The sequence below is a fragment of the Salmo trutta genome, chromosome 4 (assembly GCF_901001165.1).
Source record: "Salmo trutta chromosome 4, fSalTru1.1, whole genome shotgun sequence".
Classification (NCBI taxonomy): domain Eukaryota; kingdom Metazoa; phylum Chordata; class Actinopteri; order Salmoniformes; family Salmonidae; genus Salmo; species Salmo trutta.
Genome location: NC_042960.1, coordinates 15,309,492 through 15,327,613, shown reverse-complemented (window position 1 = coordinate 15,327,613; position 18,122 = coordinate 15,309,492). Strand labels below are relative to the sequence as shown.

The 18,122-nt window shown below is 41.9% G+C and overlaps 2 protein-coding genes across 2 annotated transcripts; both read left to right on the top strand.

The window, feature by feature from the left end:
- The first annotated feature begins 500 nt into the window (after window positions 1–500).
- LOC115191892 (fibrinogen gamma chain) lies at window positions 501–6,436 on the top strand. Its single transcript, XM_029749892.1, has 9 exons — window positions 501–648; window positions 777–824; window positions 1,316–1,499; window positions 1,901–1,985; window positions 2,387–2,517; window positions 2,977–3,110; window positions 3,391–3,575; window positions 4,517–4,794; window positions 5,098–6,436. Exons 1-9 carry the CDS (start codon window positions 586–588, stop codon window positions 5,286–5,288), a joined length of 1,299 nt encoding a protein of 432 aa, XP_029605752.1. The 5' UTR covers window positions 501–585; the 3' UTR covers window positions 5,289–6,436.
- A 2,977-nt stretch (window positions 6,437–9,413) lies between these two features.
- On the top strand, window positions 9,414–18,058 carry LOC115191891 (pleiotropic regulator 1-like). The gene is made up of 15 exons (XM_029749891.1): window positions 9,414–9,558; window positions 9,889–9,995; window positions 12,676–12,806; window positions 12,923–12,976; window positions 13,283–13,376; window positions 13,656–13,749; window positions 13,918–14,019; window positions 14,281–14,373; window positions 15,148–15,297; window positions 15,435–15,536; window positions 15,641–15,743; window positions 16,023–16,131; window positions 16,297–16,436; window positions 17,074–17,267; window positions 17,462–18,058. The coding sequence occupies exons 1-15, from the start codon at window positions 9,550–9,552 to the stop codon at window positions 17,519–17,521; spliced, it is 1,542 nt and encodes a 513-aa protein (XP_029605751.1). The 5' UTR covers window positions 9,414–9,549; the 3' UTR covers window positions 17,522–18,058.
- Window positions 18,059–18,122: the final 64 nt, after the last annotated feature.

Genomic DNA, 18,122 nt, shown 5'->3' with positions numbered 1-18,122 from the left:
CACTCATTTGAAGGGGTGTCCACATACTTTTGTGTATATAGTGCATCCCTCTCGCCACAAAAACAGCCAAATGGTAGAGGACTGTAACTTGAGGAGTGATTGCGGTCCTAAAAGAACCTTAAAGGGGACGGACTAATTATAGACCTTTTTATTTAGAAAACACTCTAATATAATATGTAATGTAGTATCTTGTCGTATGTTTTATACTGGCTGGATTGGAATTGGCAAGGTAATGATATGGCATGATTGACCCAGTGTTGTTTTGACCCCAATGAAATTCGCCACACGAGCCTGCTGCCCACGACTTTCCTTGTCACAGCCATGGAAGGATCCACACCAAACCTGTTAAGCAATCCTTGTCACATCTGGGAAATGGTAAGTAGTAGGACATTTGAGTCACAACGTTGTCCCAACATTGAGTCATCTACTAGGACATGAGTTGGCTGACCCGGTTCTGTTTACACGCGGACCCCTTATCTGCTACAAAAAGGAGGACCTTGATCGGATAAATATACCATCAGGGGCCAGAGGCTCTTCATTCTCCAACTGGACAACACCACAACTGGTGTACCAAAGGCTAGCAACATGGCTCCTTCACTTTTGTCCACAGCCGCAGGCGTTCTTTTGCTATTCTCCCTCTCCTCAGCAGTAAGTGTCACATCTCAATGAACCTGTTTGAATTGAACGTGTTCTCATAAACAGTGTTCTGCAACAACAAGAGATGCAGCAGCATCTACTGAGATAACAGACTGTGCTGTTTTGCTTCTGTTCCACAGCAAACGAGGGGAGACTATTCCGAGGACTGCACACCAAGGGACGGGTTTGTAAGTATGATTGTAGATGGGCGCACCTATGTACTCTACTCCACTCGTTAAGCGGCGTGTACAGGAAGAAATTCCCCGTCTTACTATTTCATCCTCTTTGTACTGTATACTTACTAACATTGTTATTTACATGGATTTGTTGCTAAATTATATTCCTCTCACGCATATGATGTGTAGTTCATTCTGGGGTATTACAACCAATTCAGTTGGTGCCTCTTCAAGAACACACGTAATTAAACATTTTCTAGTTTCTTTGAATCCAATGATGTTTTCCAATACTCACACATCCACTGTCACAAAATTACAATATCTTGTAAAAATGTGTCCCCAATGGCACTCTATTCCATATAAAGTGCTCTACTTTTGACCAAAGATCAATGAACCCTGGTCAAACGGCAGTGCACTATAAAGGGAATAGGGTGTCATTTGCGACAGACACATCTCTCACAGAGTGTTAAAATTAAAGCATCTGTGTTCTGTGCCTGTTGTAGGGCAAGTACTGCCCAACGACATGTGGAGTGGCTGACTACCTCAACAAGTACAAGCCAGTGGTGGACAAGGACCTTGATGAAATGGAGGATATCCTGGGTAGAATAACCAACCTTACCACGGGGGCCACAGAGAAAGTCACCTATATGAAGGATTCAGCAACACAACATCAGAAGTCTGGTGGAGGTAATTGACTTTTCTGTATCTTCGGTTACTTGACTGTGTTAAACTAGCTAACACAAAAGAAAAATCAACACTATTAATAGTTGTGCTAAGAAGTAGAGAAGTCAGTAGCAGAAAAGTCGAAACTTTAAAGGAATACATCAATGTGGCACACTCCGCTTTTCATTGCTATGGGATTTATTTTCTATCACTTCACAAACAGTTTGTCTATAACCTTCATCAGGGTTGTGTTCAATAGGGAGAAAACATTTTGAAACAGAGTGAATCCGGGAGGTAGTGTCTGAACTTTCTACAGTTTGCCCTACTGGAGACACCCAGGTGTTAGGCTAGTTTAAAAGAACTATAGACTCTGGTAACTCATTTAGGTTACTGTAGCTGAAGCAGGTATTGTGATTGTTCCACAGACGTCTACTACAAAAGGTCAGCGAGCATACTGGATGATGTCCTGCGCTTTGAGAAGACCATCGTCTCCCAGGAGGAGCAAATATAGTAAGTCCTACTTCTAAACCTTTTTTTTTTTTTTTTTACATCAGAATCTAATTTGGTCTCAATTCACTTACAATTGGACTTGGAACTTCTCCTTAGTAGAGCAATTCACTTCTGGGATTTAGTTGGAATTGACCCCAATGCTTGTATGTCTCTCAGCGGCTAAAGCTGGTTGAAACCATTCAATGACATCATTACAAACAATGATTCCCTGCTGGGGACGAATTACCTGCTAAAATTGGAAATTCCCAGACTAAGTAAGGGTACAAGTGTCAAATGCTGTGTACTTCAAACACATTGATAGTCAAATCATACACCCGCTGACCTACATTATAAACCGCAATCTAAGTTTATATCCAAATCACCTGAGAAACATTATCAGTCTGTTCCTCTCTTCTGCTCAGTCAACTCCAGTCGATGCTGGAATCCAATAAGAAGAGGATGTTAGACCTCAAACAGATGTCCATTCAGCTGGATCAGAAATGCCAAGATCCCTGCAAGGATACTGTGGAAATCAAACCCATTACAGGGAAAGGTAAAATCAACGACGTTCTGTAGATCGTTCCCCATTTCATCAGAGAGGTTGCTCAATCCTGCTCCTGGAGAATTCGCTCTACGTACCCATCATTTGTCCTTGTTGCTTGTTTAGTCAGAAGTGAATCAATGGCATCAATCAATAGAGGCTGAGCCGATTTGTCTCAATCCAGTTATATGGATGCACTTTAGCAATGGTTAATAAATTCATTTGTTTATATCACTTATAAATGCCAACAAGTGATATTCTTTAAGTAAGGGGTATCAATCCAGTTATATGGATGTATTTTAGATTAGTTTAATGAATTAGTTTATATCATTTATTGGCATTTATCATTTCTATCTGTAGTCCAGGAACAGGTTAAAAACACTACAATAACATTGTGCATAGCGCATTGCCTTATGGGAACACTAATCTTTGTTATTAACACGTAACAACATGGTCATGGCATGTCGTTAGATTGCCAGGATATTGCCAACAAGGGTGCCAAAACCAGCGGTCTGTACTACGTGAAGCCACTGAAGGCTAAGGAGCAGTTCCTTGTCTACTGCGAGATCGACAGCTTCGGCCGCGGCTTTACCGTCCTGCAGCGGGTACGTGTGTTCTTCCCTTGCAAGTGACACATAGTATATTCATTATGGTTGGCCCATGCAGGATTCAAACCCCCAACCCCACCATGCTCCAACCCACTGAGCCATTGGAAGTTGGAACCAGGGTTGGGGGCAATTCTATTTAAGTTATTTCAGATAGTAAACATTCCAATTGGGATTTCAGTTCCCGGATTGACTGAAGTGAAATGGTATTGACCCAAACCCGATTGGAACCACATATTGTATTATTATCATAACCACTGTCCAACATATATCTCCACAGAGACGTGATGGCAAAGTGGACTTCAACAAGGACTGGATCCAGTATAAGGAGGGCTTCGGCTACCTGAGCCCAGATGACACCACCGAGTTCTGGCTGGGCAATGAGAAGATGCACCTGCTCTCCACCCAGTCCACCATCCCATACGTTTTGAGGATCGAGCTCACCGACTGGCAGGGCAACAAGAAGTACGTACTACTAAGTTCTCTACTAAGGCTACTACTAGTGCACACTTAGGGCCTACATTCCCCACTCCTGAATATAAAATGGTGTTCAAAATGTAGTGGGAACAGCTCAAAGTCTTATCCCAGCAGGTAAAACTGGTTCCAGTGATGTCACTGCAACCCGTTGTAAGGACGTTATAATGACATCATTGCAACCAACTTGACCCATTGGGATGCTTACCAATCCAATTCTGTGGTGTCTAGGTTTCACGCTATAGAAATGCTATAAATACCAGATTTTGCTATTATCAAGTCCCCCTCAAAGTTATTGGGGGCTTGGCACCATTGGTCTTGCCTATATGAAACGTTTACTCGCGCAATTCTCTCCACTAAATTAGTGAAATATTTCAGCAAGTCAAATTTTCACTTAGTATTAATGTCAATAAGAGACTAAGTTGAAATTCGACTTAAGTGGAAGTTAGGATTCGCCCCTTTAATATATTTAGTGGTGAAATATTTAGTTCCATTTAGTGCTATTTTATATGAGGAATTGTGGAAATAAGCAGTGGTAAGCCTTTTCTTTGGTGAGGTGTCTAACTTAAAAATAACATGTTTTTCCACACATCTCAAACCTCTGGACTTTAGTTTGTGGAATAGATTATCTGGTGCCAAGTTACATAGCTGAAAGAATTGACCTCCACAATCAAAGCTAACAACGTATTCTACTTCATGACACTGGTTTTGAAGGCCATGACCCAAGCCGTCAGGCTAGTATGCTGCATTTTAAATGAATACTTTGTGGCCTGTGTGGTCTAATGCTTTGTGCAGCGGACCCTGGTACACACACCACAGTAGGCATGGGTTCAAATGCCTTTCTGACCTGCGGCGCTCATGCTTTTCTTGTCTTATTTATTCAATAAAACCACACGCATAAAAAATATAATGTATTTCTTTTCTTTCTTTAGGCATGCCGACTACGCCATGTTCAAAGTGGGTCCGGAAGTCGACATGTACCGTCTGACCTACGCTTTCTACTACGGCGGTGACGCGGGTGACGCGTTTGACGGCTTTGACTTCGGAGATGACCCCAGCGACAAGTTCTACACGTCTCACAACGGCATGCAGTTTAGTACCAGCGACAAGGACAACGACAAGTTCCAGGGTAACTGTGCTAAGCAGGACGGCTCCGGTTGGTGGATGAACCGATGCCACGCCGCCCACCTCAACGGGAAATACTACCCAGGCAAGGACACGCACGTACACAAACACGAGCGCACTCTCACACACAGACACATGCACGTTCTTGCGTTTTTCTGTTTATTCTTTTAAAGAATACTACTCTCCAAGTAACATGAACCATACTACAGTTATACATTCATGCAAGTCACTACCAACCTATACCAATGTCAGTTTTGGGGGTTCTCTGACATTTTTACTGTTACCTTTCCAAGAAGGCCACATTTAGGAGTAGGCCCAACACTGTGATTTTCTTTCTTGTAACACACTTTTCATTGACACTTCTGTCTTTCCATCTTTCCATCCCTAGGTGGGAAGTACACGGAGAAGGACGCCGGCGAGTCGGGCTACGACAATGGCATCATCTGGGCCACGTGGCACAGCCGCTGGTACTCCATGAAGGAGACTACCATGAAGATCATCCCCACCAACAGGATCACGGCGGGTGACGGACAGCAGACCGGAGGGGTCAAACAGTTTGGAGGCCTGGGAGACAACTAAAACACATACTGTGTCCGGGAAAGTTCAAGGAAGCTAGAACTTCCTTGAACTTTTCCGGGCACAGATTAAGCCAAGTCCCTAAAAAGCACATGGAGAATCTCTATTAAACATGTAGTCCAGGGCTAACTTTAGACCTAATCTGTGTCTGGGAAAATGACCCTCTGTCTTGTAACTTTTTTTTATTGGTTCGATCAATTTCGTTTTTTGTCCTCTTGCCTAAAATATTGTCTATGATCAAATTGCTGTTGTTGGACCTTGGAAGATTGGTTTGACTTCTTCTATTTAGCACCATGTTAGAACAAACTTTATCTACTGTCTATGGAGATTTACTACATCTGGTTGGTTTAACCAATGAATAAATGTTGTATTTTTCTACATGTAAGATGTATTTTGTGCTGGTTTTAGATACCCCTGCCCCGACTACATGATCTAAGACAGGGTTTGAACCTGGGTGGTCTGAAAGCCATAAGACTGTGTAAGCCCTCTGAGCTAAAAGCCAATACCTCAGGGAGATAACGCAAGTCTTCAGGTCTCAGGCCAAGGTACCGAATCACCTCGGTTAGCATTTAAAAGAACATGCCAATTTCTTTATTGTACTTTCGCTGATATCCATTCCTGGTACCACTTGTAATTGTGCTAAATATGATAAATGATACCCACATTTATATGATATACATTTCATTTAGAAATCGAACAAGCAGTATATGATGAATTGCACATAGGCATCGGATGATAAATTTAATAACCATGGAAGTAGGTGGTGGCACTGGAAGGCTTTTAAATAGAAGGCACTGTGCTGGGAGGACCAAACTCAATCAATTCGTTCAACGATTTTTAGAAGCTATTTTGATTCACTGCTACTTTGATTATTCTGCTAATCAGAAGTTCTTGGAAATGATCTATTGGAAGTTCTTTGAACCAATATTCAAATGGCCTGGGTTGAATTCTGAGAGGATGTGTCAACGGGGAAACAAACTAACGCTATTAGGTAGGAATGTTAAGTAGGAATTTACCATGTTAAAGAGGGTATGTGTTTTTTGCACACCAAATCCAGGGTCATGTTCAGTATGGACAAAACGTTGTGAAACTATTAAAAATCCTGTTATGTCCTTTATGCTGTTCTATTACAAAATAAATACCTATCTGAACATACGACTCAGTCAATCTTTTCTTTCCAACAACACCAACAGTACAGGAATTAGAACCTATACTGTTGTTGTCCCATTGATGCGTGGCATTATCAAGACAAATGTTGTCCATACATGTTTTGAGAAGAACATTTTGTAATCATTGTCACGTGATTTACTAGACTGTACATGGACAAAATCATATTTGGATGTCATTCGGTAGATGTGACACTATGACCAAAAAGACTGAGGCTCTCTCTCTTTCTCCCGTCTAATCATAGGGATCTCAGAAAGGCTTTGTGTACAGGTGTGTGTATGTTTGCTTATGTGTGTGGGTGTGTGTGTGTGTGTGTGGGTGGGTTTCTGCTGACTGGTAAGTAGGCTATGTGTGGGTGTTTATTTGTCTTTGTTTGTACATTGCACAGGTCCCCTATGTGAACACTCTTTATGTCAATATTACCCAACATGCACTGCATTTTCCTATCAGCGTTTTTATGGAGTCAACCAAAAGCCAAAATTAGTAAATGAATGTATTTCATAACGTACTTCTGCAATAGTCATCAATTTACAATCACTTTTCCATCCAGGAGATAAATGGGATCAGGGAACACTTTTATTCAACACTTTTGGATAGTAGTTTCAATGTTGGTTGAATAGAAGTCCACGTCTCTGACAGACATTCCATACTTGTTACTCATATTGAGTCAAATATGTTAGCTGCAACATGCTTAATCATGTTTTCGAAGCATTGGACTGCAGGGAAATAACACAAATATGCTAGAATCTACAGTAGAGGTTAAGAGATTTTTGTTTGGTTCTTGATTGTGATTGAAATACTAACTGCCCTCCAGTACACATACAGCACCTGATGTCACAAGAAGGCCAAAAAAAATCATCAAGGACAACAATCACCCGAGCCACGGCCTGTCCACCCCGCTATCATTCAGAAGGCGAGGTAAGTACAGGTGCATCAAAGCTGGGACCGAGAGACTGAAAAACAGCTTCTATCTCAAGGCCATCAGACTGTTAAACAGCCATCACTAGCCGGTTCCACCCGGTTACTCAAACTGCACGTTAGAGGCTGCTGCCCTATACATAGACTTGGAATCACTGGCCACTTTAATAATGGAACACTAGTCACTTTAATAATGTTTACATACTGCTTTACTCATCTCAAATGTATATACTGTATTCTATTCTACTGTATTTTAGTGAATGCCACTCCGACATTGCTCAATCTAATATTTATATTTTCTTAATTCCATTCTTTTACTTTTAGATTTGTGTGTATTGTTGTGAATTGATAGATAATACCGCACTGTTGGAGCTAAGAACACAAGCATTTCGCTACACCCACAATAACATCTGCTAAATATGTGTATTGTACCAATGACATTTGATTTGATTTGAAATACACATTGAAAATGGCCAAATGCAGAGGTGGGTCTTGAATGGGGGTAATTTAGAATTGAGAGTATTAGACACATATTAATCAATGCACTTTCCTTGGCAAACATTGCCCAAGTACCATAGTTTCCAGAGGTTTTCAAAAGGCAGTGTTGACGTATTCAGAACATAAAGCACACAATGTCACAGGAAGGCCAAAAAGATCAACCACCCGAGCCACTGCCTGTTCACCCCGCTATAATCCAGAAGGCGAGGTCAGTACAGGTGCATCAAAGCTGGGACCGAGAGAATGAAAAACAGCTTCTATCTCAAGGCCATCAGACTGTGAAACAGCCATCACTAGCACATTAGAGGCTGCTGCCTATAGTCATAGACTAGAAATCACTGGCCACTTTAAGGAATGGAACACTAGTCACTTTAATAATATTTACATATCTGGCCTTACTCATCTCATATATATATATATATATATATATATATATATATATATATATATATATAGTATTCTATACTATTCTACGGTATCTTAGTCAATAATGTTTACATTTCTGGCATTACTCATCGCATATGTATATACTGCATTCTACACTATTCTACGGTATATTAGTCAATAATGTTTACATATCTGGCATTACTCATCTCATATGTATATACTGCATTCTACACTATTCTACGGTATCTTAGTCAATAATGTTTACATTTCTGGCATTACTCATCTCATATGTATATACTGCATTCTACACTATTCTACGGTATCTTAGTCAATAATGTTTACATATCTGGCATTACTCATCTCATATGTATATACTGCATTCTACACTATTCTACGGTATCTTAGTCAATAATGTTTACATTTCTGGCATTACTCATCTCATATGTATATACTGTATTCTATACTATTCTATGGTATCTTAGTCAATAATGTTTATATATCTTGCATTACTCATCTCATATGTATATACTGCATTCTATACTATTCTATGGTATATTAGCCACTTAATGTTTACATATCTGGCATTACTCATCTGATATTTATACTGTTTTCTATACTATTCTACGATATCTCATTCACTTAATAATGTTTGCATATCTTGCATTAATCATCTCATATGTATATACTGTATTCTATACCATTCTACTGTTCGTCCATATACTGTACAGTATATAGTCTTAATTGATTCCTACTTAGATTTGTGTGTATTGGGTATATGTTGTGTAATTTGTTAGATATTACTTGTTAGATATTACTGCACTGTTGGAGCTAGAAGCACAAGCATTTCGCTACACTCGCAATAACATCTGCTAATCACGTGTATGGGACCAATAACATTTGATTTGATAAAGGCAGGATGAAATCCAAATAGACAATTTGAAGTGTCCGAAAGCCACAACAACAACAACGGGCCTAGGCTTTACATGTGATTAGGGCTTAAAATGTATATTGAAAATAAGGCCTGAATTATTATGTAGGGTTAAGCAGCGCTGCAGAATTCATCAAATACTTGTATCGTAAATGTTACTAGATGTGGCCACGGAGTGGCGCTCATCGTCAGGGGGAGAAAAACAAAATTGACCCGGAAATGAACACAACCTTATTGTTTGCATCCGGTGCATCGGAACAGCATATGCGTTTGTTTAGCAAGCTGGACCTAGCTACATTTCTACACCTGTTTTATCTAAAGTTTTTTTTACAGATCGTCGAGGTATCTGGCTAAATAACATCAGAAATGACTGAGGTGTGTGCTCTTTCGTGCATCTTTATGTCAGTAAAGCTGAAATAACAATAGGTGTAGCTGACGCGCCACTACCTAACGTTAGCAACGTTCAATTATGCCTAGCCTATTTGAAGCACACTTAAAATAATTCCATTTGGAAAATTAATATTAGTCGGATTAACTTTATATAGACACATCTAGACCAAGTAATATCCGCGGATGTGGTATCGTGGAGTTGGGATATACTTGGCAATCTTGCATGCCTCATGACTATGTAGCTACAGTAGGTAACTAACAATGACAAATATTGCTGTTGTCGAAAGTAATATTTCCGTCTATTTCATTTTTCAGGATGTGCAAAAGCACTCTGTGCACACGCTCGTGTTCAGGTCCCTCAAGAGAACTCATGATATGTTTGTAGCTGACCATGCCAAACCAGTCTCCTTGGATGAAACAAGGTACTCGTGTTTTGTAAAACAATATGCTGTCTTTGTTCTCCCATCTAGCTACTCGTTTCTGTGTGAGATAAAGATAAGCTGTGTGTGGATGAGTCCTGTCTGTGTGTTCAGGATAGACATAATAGTTTCCGACCCTACTCTTGCTTACAGCTGCGCAAGGGTCGGACAGGCTTTCTGTTCAGATTAAGATACCGGGACCCAGCGCATCTTGGAAAACCTACCTCCACCCAGGGATGACAAATTCGTTGTACTCCGAATTGTCCCATCATCCAATAAAATACAATGTTATTTGTCACATGCTTCGTAAACAACACGTGTAGTGAAATGCTTACGTACAGGTCTTATTTACAGTTCTTTTCCAAAAATGCAGAATTAAAGATAGAAATAGAAATAGTAACACGAGGAATAAATACACAGTGAATAACGAGTAAAAATAACATGGCTATATACAGGGAGTACCAGTACAGAGTAGAATGTGCAGGGATACAAGGTTGAGACCTATGTACATATAGGTAGGGACTAGGCAAAAGGATAGATAGACAGTAGCAGCAGTGTATGTGGTGAGTGTGAAAGTGTGTGGTTCAGTATGCATGTGTGCGCCTGTTACTTGTGTGTGGGTGTATGTATGTGTGTGAGTGTGTAGGTAGAGTCCACTGTGGGCTCATAGGGGAGTTAGTGAAAACAAGTATGTGTGTGTTGGGGTGTCAGTGTAATACGTATGTGAATTACACTTTTTATTTAACCTTTATTTATCTAGGAAAGTCAGTTAAGAACAAATTCTTATTTACAATGACGGCCTACCCCGGCCAAACCCGAACCATGCTGGGCCAATTGTGCACCGCCCTACGGGACTCCCAGTCATGGCCGGTTGTGATACAGCCTGGAATCGAACTAGGGTCTGTAGTGGCGCCTCTAGCACTGAGATGCGGCGCCACTTGGGAGCAGAAGATTGAACAACTCGTTTTAAAGTAAACTGATGTTTTCATTATGCTAGATAGCAGTAGCCACACAGCCATTATGGAATGGCACGTCTCATTGAACAACATAGGAGCTGATTGGCTGACATATTTTACCTTTAATTGTACGACAAAGCTTTCAAAAATAGTATACAGTGCCAGTCAAAAGTTTGGACACACGTTCAAGGGTTTTTCTTTATATTTACTATTTTCAGAACAATGAAATAACACATGGAATCATGTAGTAACCAAAAGATTTGAGATTCTTCAAAGTAGCCAACCTTTGCCTTAATGACAGCTTTGCACACTTTTGGCATTCTCTCAACCAGCTTCATGAGGTAGTCACCGGGAATGCATTTCAATTAACAGGTGTACCTTGTTAAAAGTTAATTTGTGGAATTTCTTTCCTTAATGCGTTTGAGCCATTCAGTTGTGTTGTTGCAAGGTAGGGGTGGTATACAGAAGATAGCCCTATTTGGTAAAAGGCTAAGTCCATATTAGGTCAAGAACAGCTCAAATAAGCAAAGAGAAATGACAGTCCATCATTACTTTAAGACATGAAGGTCAGTCAATCCGGAAAATGTCAAGAACTTTGAACGTTTCTTCAAGTGCAGTCGCAAAAACCATCAAGCACTATGATGAAACTGTCTCTAATGAGGACCGCCACAGGAAAGGAAGACCCAGAGTTACCTCTGCTGCAGAGGATAAGTTCATTAGAGTTACCAGCTTCAGAAATTGCAGCTCAAATAAATGCTACACAGAGTTCAAGTAACAGACACATCTCAACATCAACTGTTCGGAGGAGACTGTGTGAATCAGGCCTTCATGGTCGAATTGCTGCAAAGAAACCACTACTTAAGGACACCAATAAGAAAAAGAGACTTGCTTGGGCCAAGAAACACGAGCAATAGACATTAGACCGGTGGAAATCTGTCCTTTAGTCTGAGTCCAAATTTGAGATTTTTGATCTCCGCATGTGTAGTTCCCACCGTGAAGCATAGAGGAGGAGGTGTGATGGTGCTTTTCTGGTGACACTGTTGGTGAATATTTAGAATTCGAGGTACACTTGACCAGCATGACTACCACAGCATTCTACAGCGATATCCCATCTGGTTTTGGTTTAGTGGGACTATCATTTGTTTTTCAACAGGACAATAACCCAACACACCTCCAGGCTGTGTAAGGGCTATTTGACCAAGAAGGAGAGTGATGGAGTGTAGCGTCAGATGACCTGGCCTCCACAATCACCCGACCTCAACCCAATCAAGATGGTTTGGGATTAGTTGGACCGCAGAGTGAAGGAAAAGCAGACAACAAATGCTCAGCATAAGTGGGAATTCCTTCAAGACTGTTGGAAAATCGTTCTAGGTAAAGCTGGTTGAGAGAATGCCAAGAGTGTGCAAAGCTGTCATCAAGGCTAAGGTACTTTGAAGAATCTAAAATATGAAATATATTTTGATTTGTTTAACAGTTTCTTGGCTACTACATGATTCCATATGTGTCACAGTTAAGATGTCTTCACTATTATTCTACAATGTAGAAAATAGTATAAAATAAATAAAAACCCTTGAATGAGTAGGTGTCCAAACTTTTGGCTGGTACTGTGTATTCTGAATCAGCTAAACGTTTGAAAAGATCAAGATATGATTTTTAGGCCATATCGCCCACCCCTACTTTCAGGCTCTGATATGTTCAATTGAGTTAACTAGCGTTTCCCTTCGTAGTCACAAGGTGAAGATGGCAGCGAAGCTAAGGGCAGACTACAGTGCCGTTCTACACATGCCCGTTCTGAAAGAGGGCAAGGACAGGCCACTGGGCTCCAACATGCATGGCAATCAGAACTATGCCCAACCTGGTAAGAATGCCATCACTTCAACATCAATCATTGACAAATCATTATTGATTTCATGGGCAACGAATGAGAGCAAAACCTCCCAAGTATTTCTCATTTATAACCCTCTGGTCTTCCAGGTGATGATCCAGAGTACTTGATAACTGGGACCCACGCATACCCCTCAGGACCTGGTAATTACAACAGTCTTACCCAGGGTTCCCTTACTCTGGTCCTGGAGAGGTACTGGGGGTGCAGGCTTTCGTTTCAGCCCTATCCTAACACACCTGATTTCAGCGAATCATGGCTGAAGATCATGCTTATTTGAATCTGGTGTGTTAAATGATGGGCCGGAACAAAACCCTGCACGCCCAGTATCTCTCCAGGACCAGACTTGGACACCATGCAATGCTACTGTTGCATGTAAAACCACATTCATTCATATTGTGTCCTCGGGGGTGTTACATGACTTTTATAACGCTGTGTATTGTCGTCCACAGGGGTGGCTCTGACGGCGGACACTCAGATACATAGGAACCCCAGTAAGGGGGGAGTTCACGCCATGGCTCTTGCCCTGCCGCCATCACAAGCCAGGTACTTCCTTCAGATGATGCACGGTAGATGTGTCGAAGTGAGAAGACACCAGAGCAAACGGAATTCAATAGTCCACATCAGACATTCGTCTGTTTGACGCAGTACTTCCCCGCAATTCCGTAGCATCACAACCTCCTGTACAGACCCCAGATGTTAGAGACATGAACAAAGTGTTATTGTATCCAAGCAACACGGGACTACAATCGGGGTTGCCTATCTTATTAGAGTGCACTTTAAGACCATCCAGCATCCATTTTTTTGTTGTGTGTGTAATTGCAGGCTGGACGCCAGTCGCACTGCAGCCAGTGTCGGGGACATTCACAGACACGCAGGGGGGGCAGAGAGGTCTCCCGCTCCTCACTCACACGCTATGGTGGGGTAATGCTCTCTGATACGCATCATTAGCCCTACACACCTTTTTTTTTGCATCTGCTAACACTTCGCATGCATTTCTGCACCAACATTCCACTAACGTGACATCAGTCTTATATGATATAATGCTACCACTATGAATAATAATCATTTTCTGTCTTCTTTCTAGTCTCTTTTGGAAGGAGGCGGCACCAAAAACTCGTCCCTCGTTGCCAGAAAAGCCCCCACTATGCCCAAGCCCCAGTGGCACGCTCCATGGAAGCTGTTTCGGGTAAAGAACGTCGTTTTGTCATGTCAAGGGCTTCTGAATACACTTACTTGCTCTACAGTCCACACACTTTATCAAATGCACGTGGCACACTTACAAAAAGCTTGGATGTTTTGTAAGGAACTGTCCCTAGTCCTTCGGACGTACTACAATAATCTTAGAATATCTTCATGTAAGGCCTGTGCGTTTTAAGATAACTTCAGGGCTATTGACTTGCTCTCTGTTTTGTGTGGTAGCTGATACAGTTTGCTTTATCCCTTCCAGGTCATCAGTGGTCATCTTGGCTGGGTGAGGTCCATTGCCGTAGAGCCCGGCAACCAGTGGTTTGTGACCGGCGCTGGCGACAGAACCATTAAGGTGAGTACAGAGAGAGACCGGGAGATCTGTAACTTCTTAACAGCGGTTTTGAGGCTGGTGTACAAAACTGAAAGTAAAAGACGCAAAAATGAAACTTAAGAATGGAACGCATAGAAATAGTGCACATAGAACAGATATACCGCTTCTTGACTTGCTTTCAATGAGAAATCTACAACTCGCATTTCTATGTGAATTTGTCAGGTCCCCCCCAAAAAGTTACATATTTTAAAGGAAGAGTAAGTCCTTTGTTTTATCAGTGTGTGTGATTGACAGGAGAGATGTGACCAATACAATTTGTTTGATTTGATTTGAGATGATCGGCAGCGTAGCCTAGTGGTTAGAGCGTTGGACTAGTAACCGGAAGGTTAGAAGATCAAATCCCCGAGCTGACAAGGTACAAAATCTGTCGTTCTGCCCCTGAACAAGTAAGTTAACCCACTGTTCCTAGGCCGTCATTGAAAATAAGAATTTGTTCTTAACTAACTTGCCTAGTTAAATAAAGGTAAAATAAAAAATTAAATGATGAGAGGGGCTACGTTTTTTACCACTAACATCACTACAGGGACTGAAGAATGTGTAGATCGTCTCTGTAAAGGTGCAGCCAGTGAAACAGTAGATATGATAATAAGAAGTGACATCATAAGGGTTTTGGGGCACCCATTTGATCTACTCAATGTCTGTCAACTGGTGGCATTTAGTCATGTATCTCGTAATACGTCGGCTATAAGTTCGACCGTGACGTCAAATCCCCATTGTTTCTCATTCTCCTGACAGATCTGGGACCTGGCCAGTGGGAAGCTAAAGCTCTCCCTGACGGGACACATCAGCACGGTGCGCGGCGTGGCCGTGAGCACCCGGAGCCCCTACCTGTTCTCCTGCGGCGAGGACAAGCAGGTCAAGTGCTGGGATCTGGAGTACAACAAGGTATTGTACTAGTACCCTTTCATTTCTGCTTTACTTTATATGACGTGTTTCAATGGACTGTTGGTCCATTATTATTTAGTTAAGTAATTAGTATAGTTACGCCTACATCACTTTTCCTTTAAAAAAAAAAAAATTAGGTTATCAGGCACTACCACGGCCACCTCAGCGCCGTGTACGACTTGGACCTGCACCCAACCATCGACGTGCTGGTCACATGCAGTCGAGATGCCACAGCCAGGGTAAGTCTTGCTAACGACTAGTTGTCTTGACTTTTCAAAATGTTATTTTAGTGGAACATTTTGGGGTGTATTGGGAGGTCAATATGAAATCTCTACGTCTATAGGTGTGGGATATCAGGAGCAAAGCCAACGTGCACACCCTGTCCGGACACACCAACACAGTGGCCACAGTCAGATGCCAGGCCGCCGAACCGCAGATCATCACAGGTACGGACACGGATATGTTACAACTGCTTTGCCTTGCTGTGTTCATATATTGGCTAGTTGACTCACTCCAAAGTACCATCAATGGCTTATCATCTTGTTATGTTCTATTATGAGCTGGCGCGCGGAGAAATCAGGATTTTCTCCTGGGTCATGTTCAGTAGGGAGAAAATAGGAGAGACCACTTGAACATGTCCAAATAAGAACGCAGTGTTTTATTGTTAGTTTCACGTTTTGCTACGGTGTGACCTTCTGAACACGACCCGGCTCTTTCCGTTCCAGGGAGCCACGACTCCACCATCAGGCTATGGGATCTAATAGCTGGGAAGACCAGAGCCACTCTCACCAACCACAAGAAGTCTGTCAGAGCGCTGGCCCTACATCCCAGACAGTACGTCACTTCCTCATACGTAGTAAACGATGATGCATATGATGCACCCAAGTTAGTCATCTTCTGTTATCTAGTTGTAGTTAATGATAGGGTTGATAGGCTCGTTCATTTTATTTGTGCGTTTTGAATTATGGCACTGAACCATTCGTTGGCTGAATGTTACAGGTATACCTTAGCCTCTGGCTCTGCCGACAACATCAAGCAGTGGACGTTCCCAGACGGCAACTTCATCCAGAACCTCTCTGGACACAACGCCATCATCAACGCAATGGCGGTCAACTCAGACGGCGTGCTGGTATCAGGAGGTATGAAAACGTCCTTTATTTTTTCCAACAGGGATGTCCTTGTCCCATCGCGCACTAGCGACTCCTGTGGCGGGCCGGGCGCAGTGCACGCTGACACGGTCGCCAGGTGTACGGTGTTTCCTCCGACTCATTGGTGCGGCTGGCTTCCGGGTTAAGTGGGCATTGTGTCAGAAAGCAGTGCGGCTTGGCTGGGTTGGGTTGTGTTTTAGAGGACACACGGCCCTCAACCTTCGCCTCTCCCAAGTCCGTACGGGAGTTGCAGTGATTAGACATGACTGGAACTACCAATTGGATAACACGGAATTGGGGAGGAAAAGGGGTAAAAAAAATGTAACAAAAAATATCTTGTATATATGTTGCGATGGAAATAGACAGTTTTGAGCCTCTGTCAGGATGATTGGGTCAGATTATTTCTAGTCATAGTAATTTGAATGACTCTGAAGGGCTTTGTTGCTTCGAAAGCGCACTACTAAAGATGGGCAACAAATGAAAGGGAAGTGGTAACTGGAGAGGCTGGAAGCAAATATATTGAATGGCTAAGTGATAGGAAATCGTATATACGGCTAGAACCTAGACACTGCTTTCTATCTATACCTAGATACAGCTAATCCTTACATCTTTTTATTGTCTCCATTAGCTGACAACGGCACCATTCACCTGTGGGACTGGCGGACAGGCTACAACTTCCAGCGTATCCACGCCGCCGTGCAGCCCGGCTCGCTGGACAGCGAATCGGGGATCTTCGCCTGCATGTTCGACCACTCGGAGAGCAGGCTGATCACGGCCGAGGCCGACAAGACCATCAAGGTGTACAAAGAGGACGACACGGCGGTAGGGAAATACTTTTATCCTGTGCTGTATAGCTACACAAGTTTTTGTTGATTTGAGATGTGATTCAATAATGAATGTGTTATTTACAACCTCATACAAAGTGGATGTTTATTCAGTCAGGGAAAATGACAGTCACTATGAGTACTTCATAAGTTCTTGTTTCTGACTAGGGTGGGATTGTTTTTTTCTTTCAGACCGAGGAAAGCCACCCAATAAACTGGAAACCGGAGATCCTCAAGAGGAAAAGATTCTAGTTTTGCAACAAACAAAAAAATACATTCATTCATTTCTGTTGTCAATATTCCCATCAATAGAACTCCCATAATTTTTTAAAGAAGAATATTCGCACAAAAACGAGTTGGCTTTTATTTTTACTATAATTTTTGGGGTTTTCAATGTACTCCTTATTCTAAGTACCATTTTGCAATCTTCAATGTACAATGTAAGTCCAACAAAGCAGCCATTTTGGACAGCCAATAGCCTTCCACAATGTTTGTTCTTGATGATGAATGCTCTCTCATATCTCTGGTCACTCTCGTCCACCATAAGAAGCCACTTCTCAGCTCTGTAAGAGCTCGCCTTAGCTTACGCATAGTCCCCACTCGGGTCAAATCCAGTAAATATGTGGAAAATTCTAGATTTTCTCATCATTAGAAAGATTTTCTTTTATTTCTTTATTTCAGAAACACCAACTGTATATACAAGAGAAACATAATTTGTTGTGCAATCTGGTGTATGAAATAAATCACTGTATGATTAACAGAACCATAAATAAAACATGTTGCATCTCATTTTGAATTTCCGTGAAGCGTGACTCACCCATGTAACCATTGGTGACAACATTCCCATAGTGTT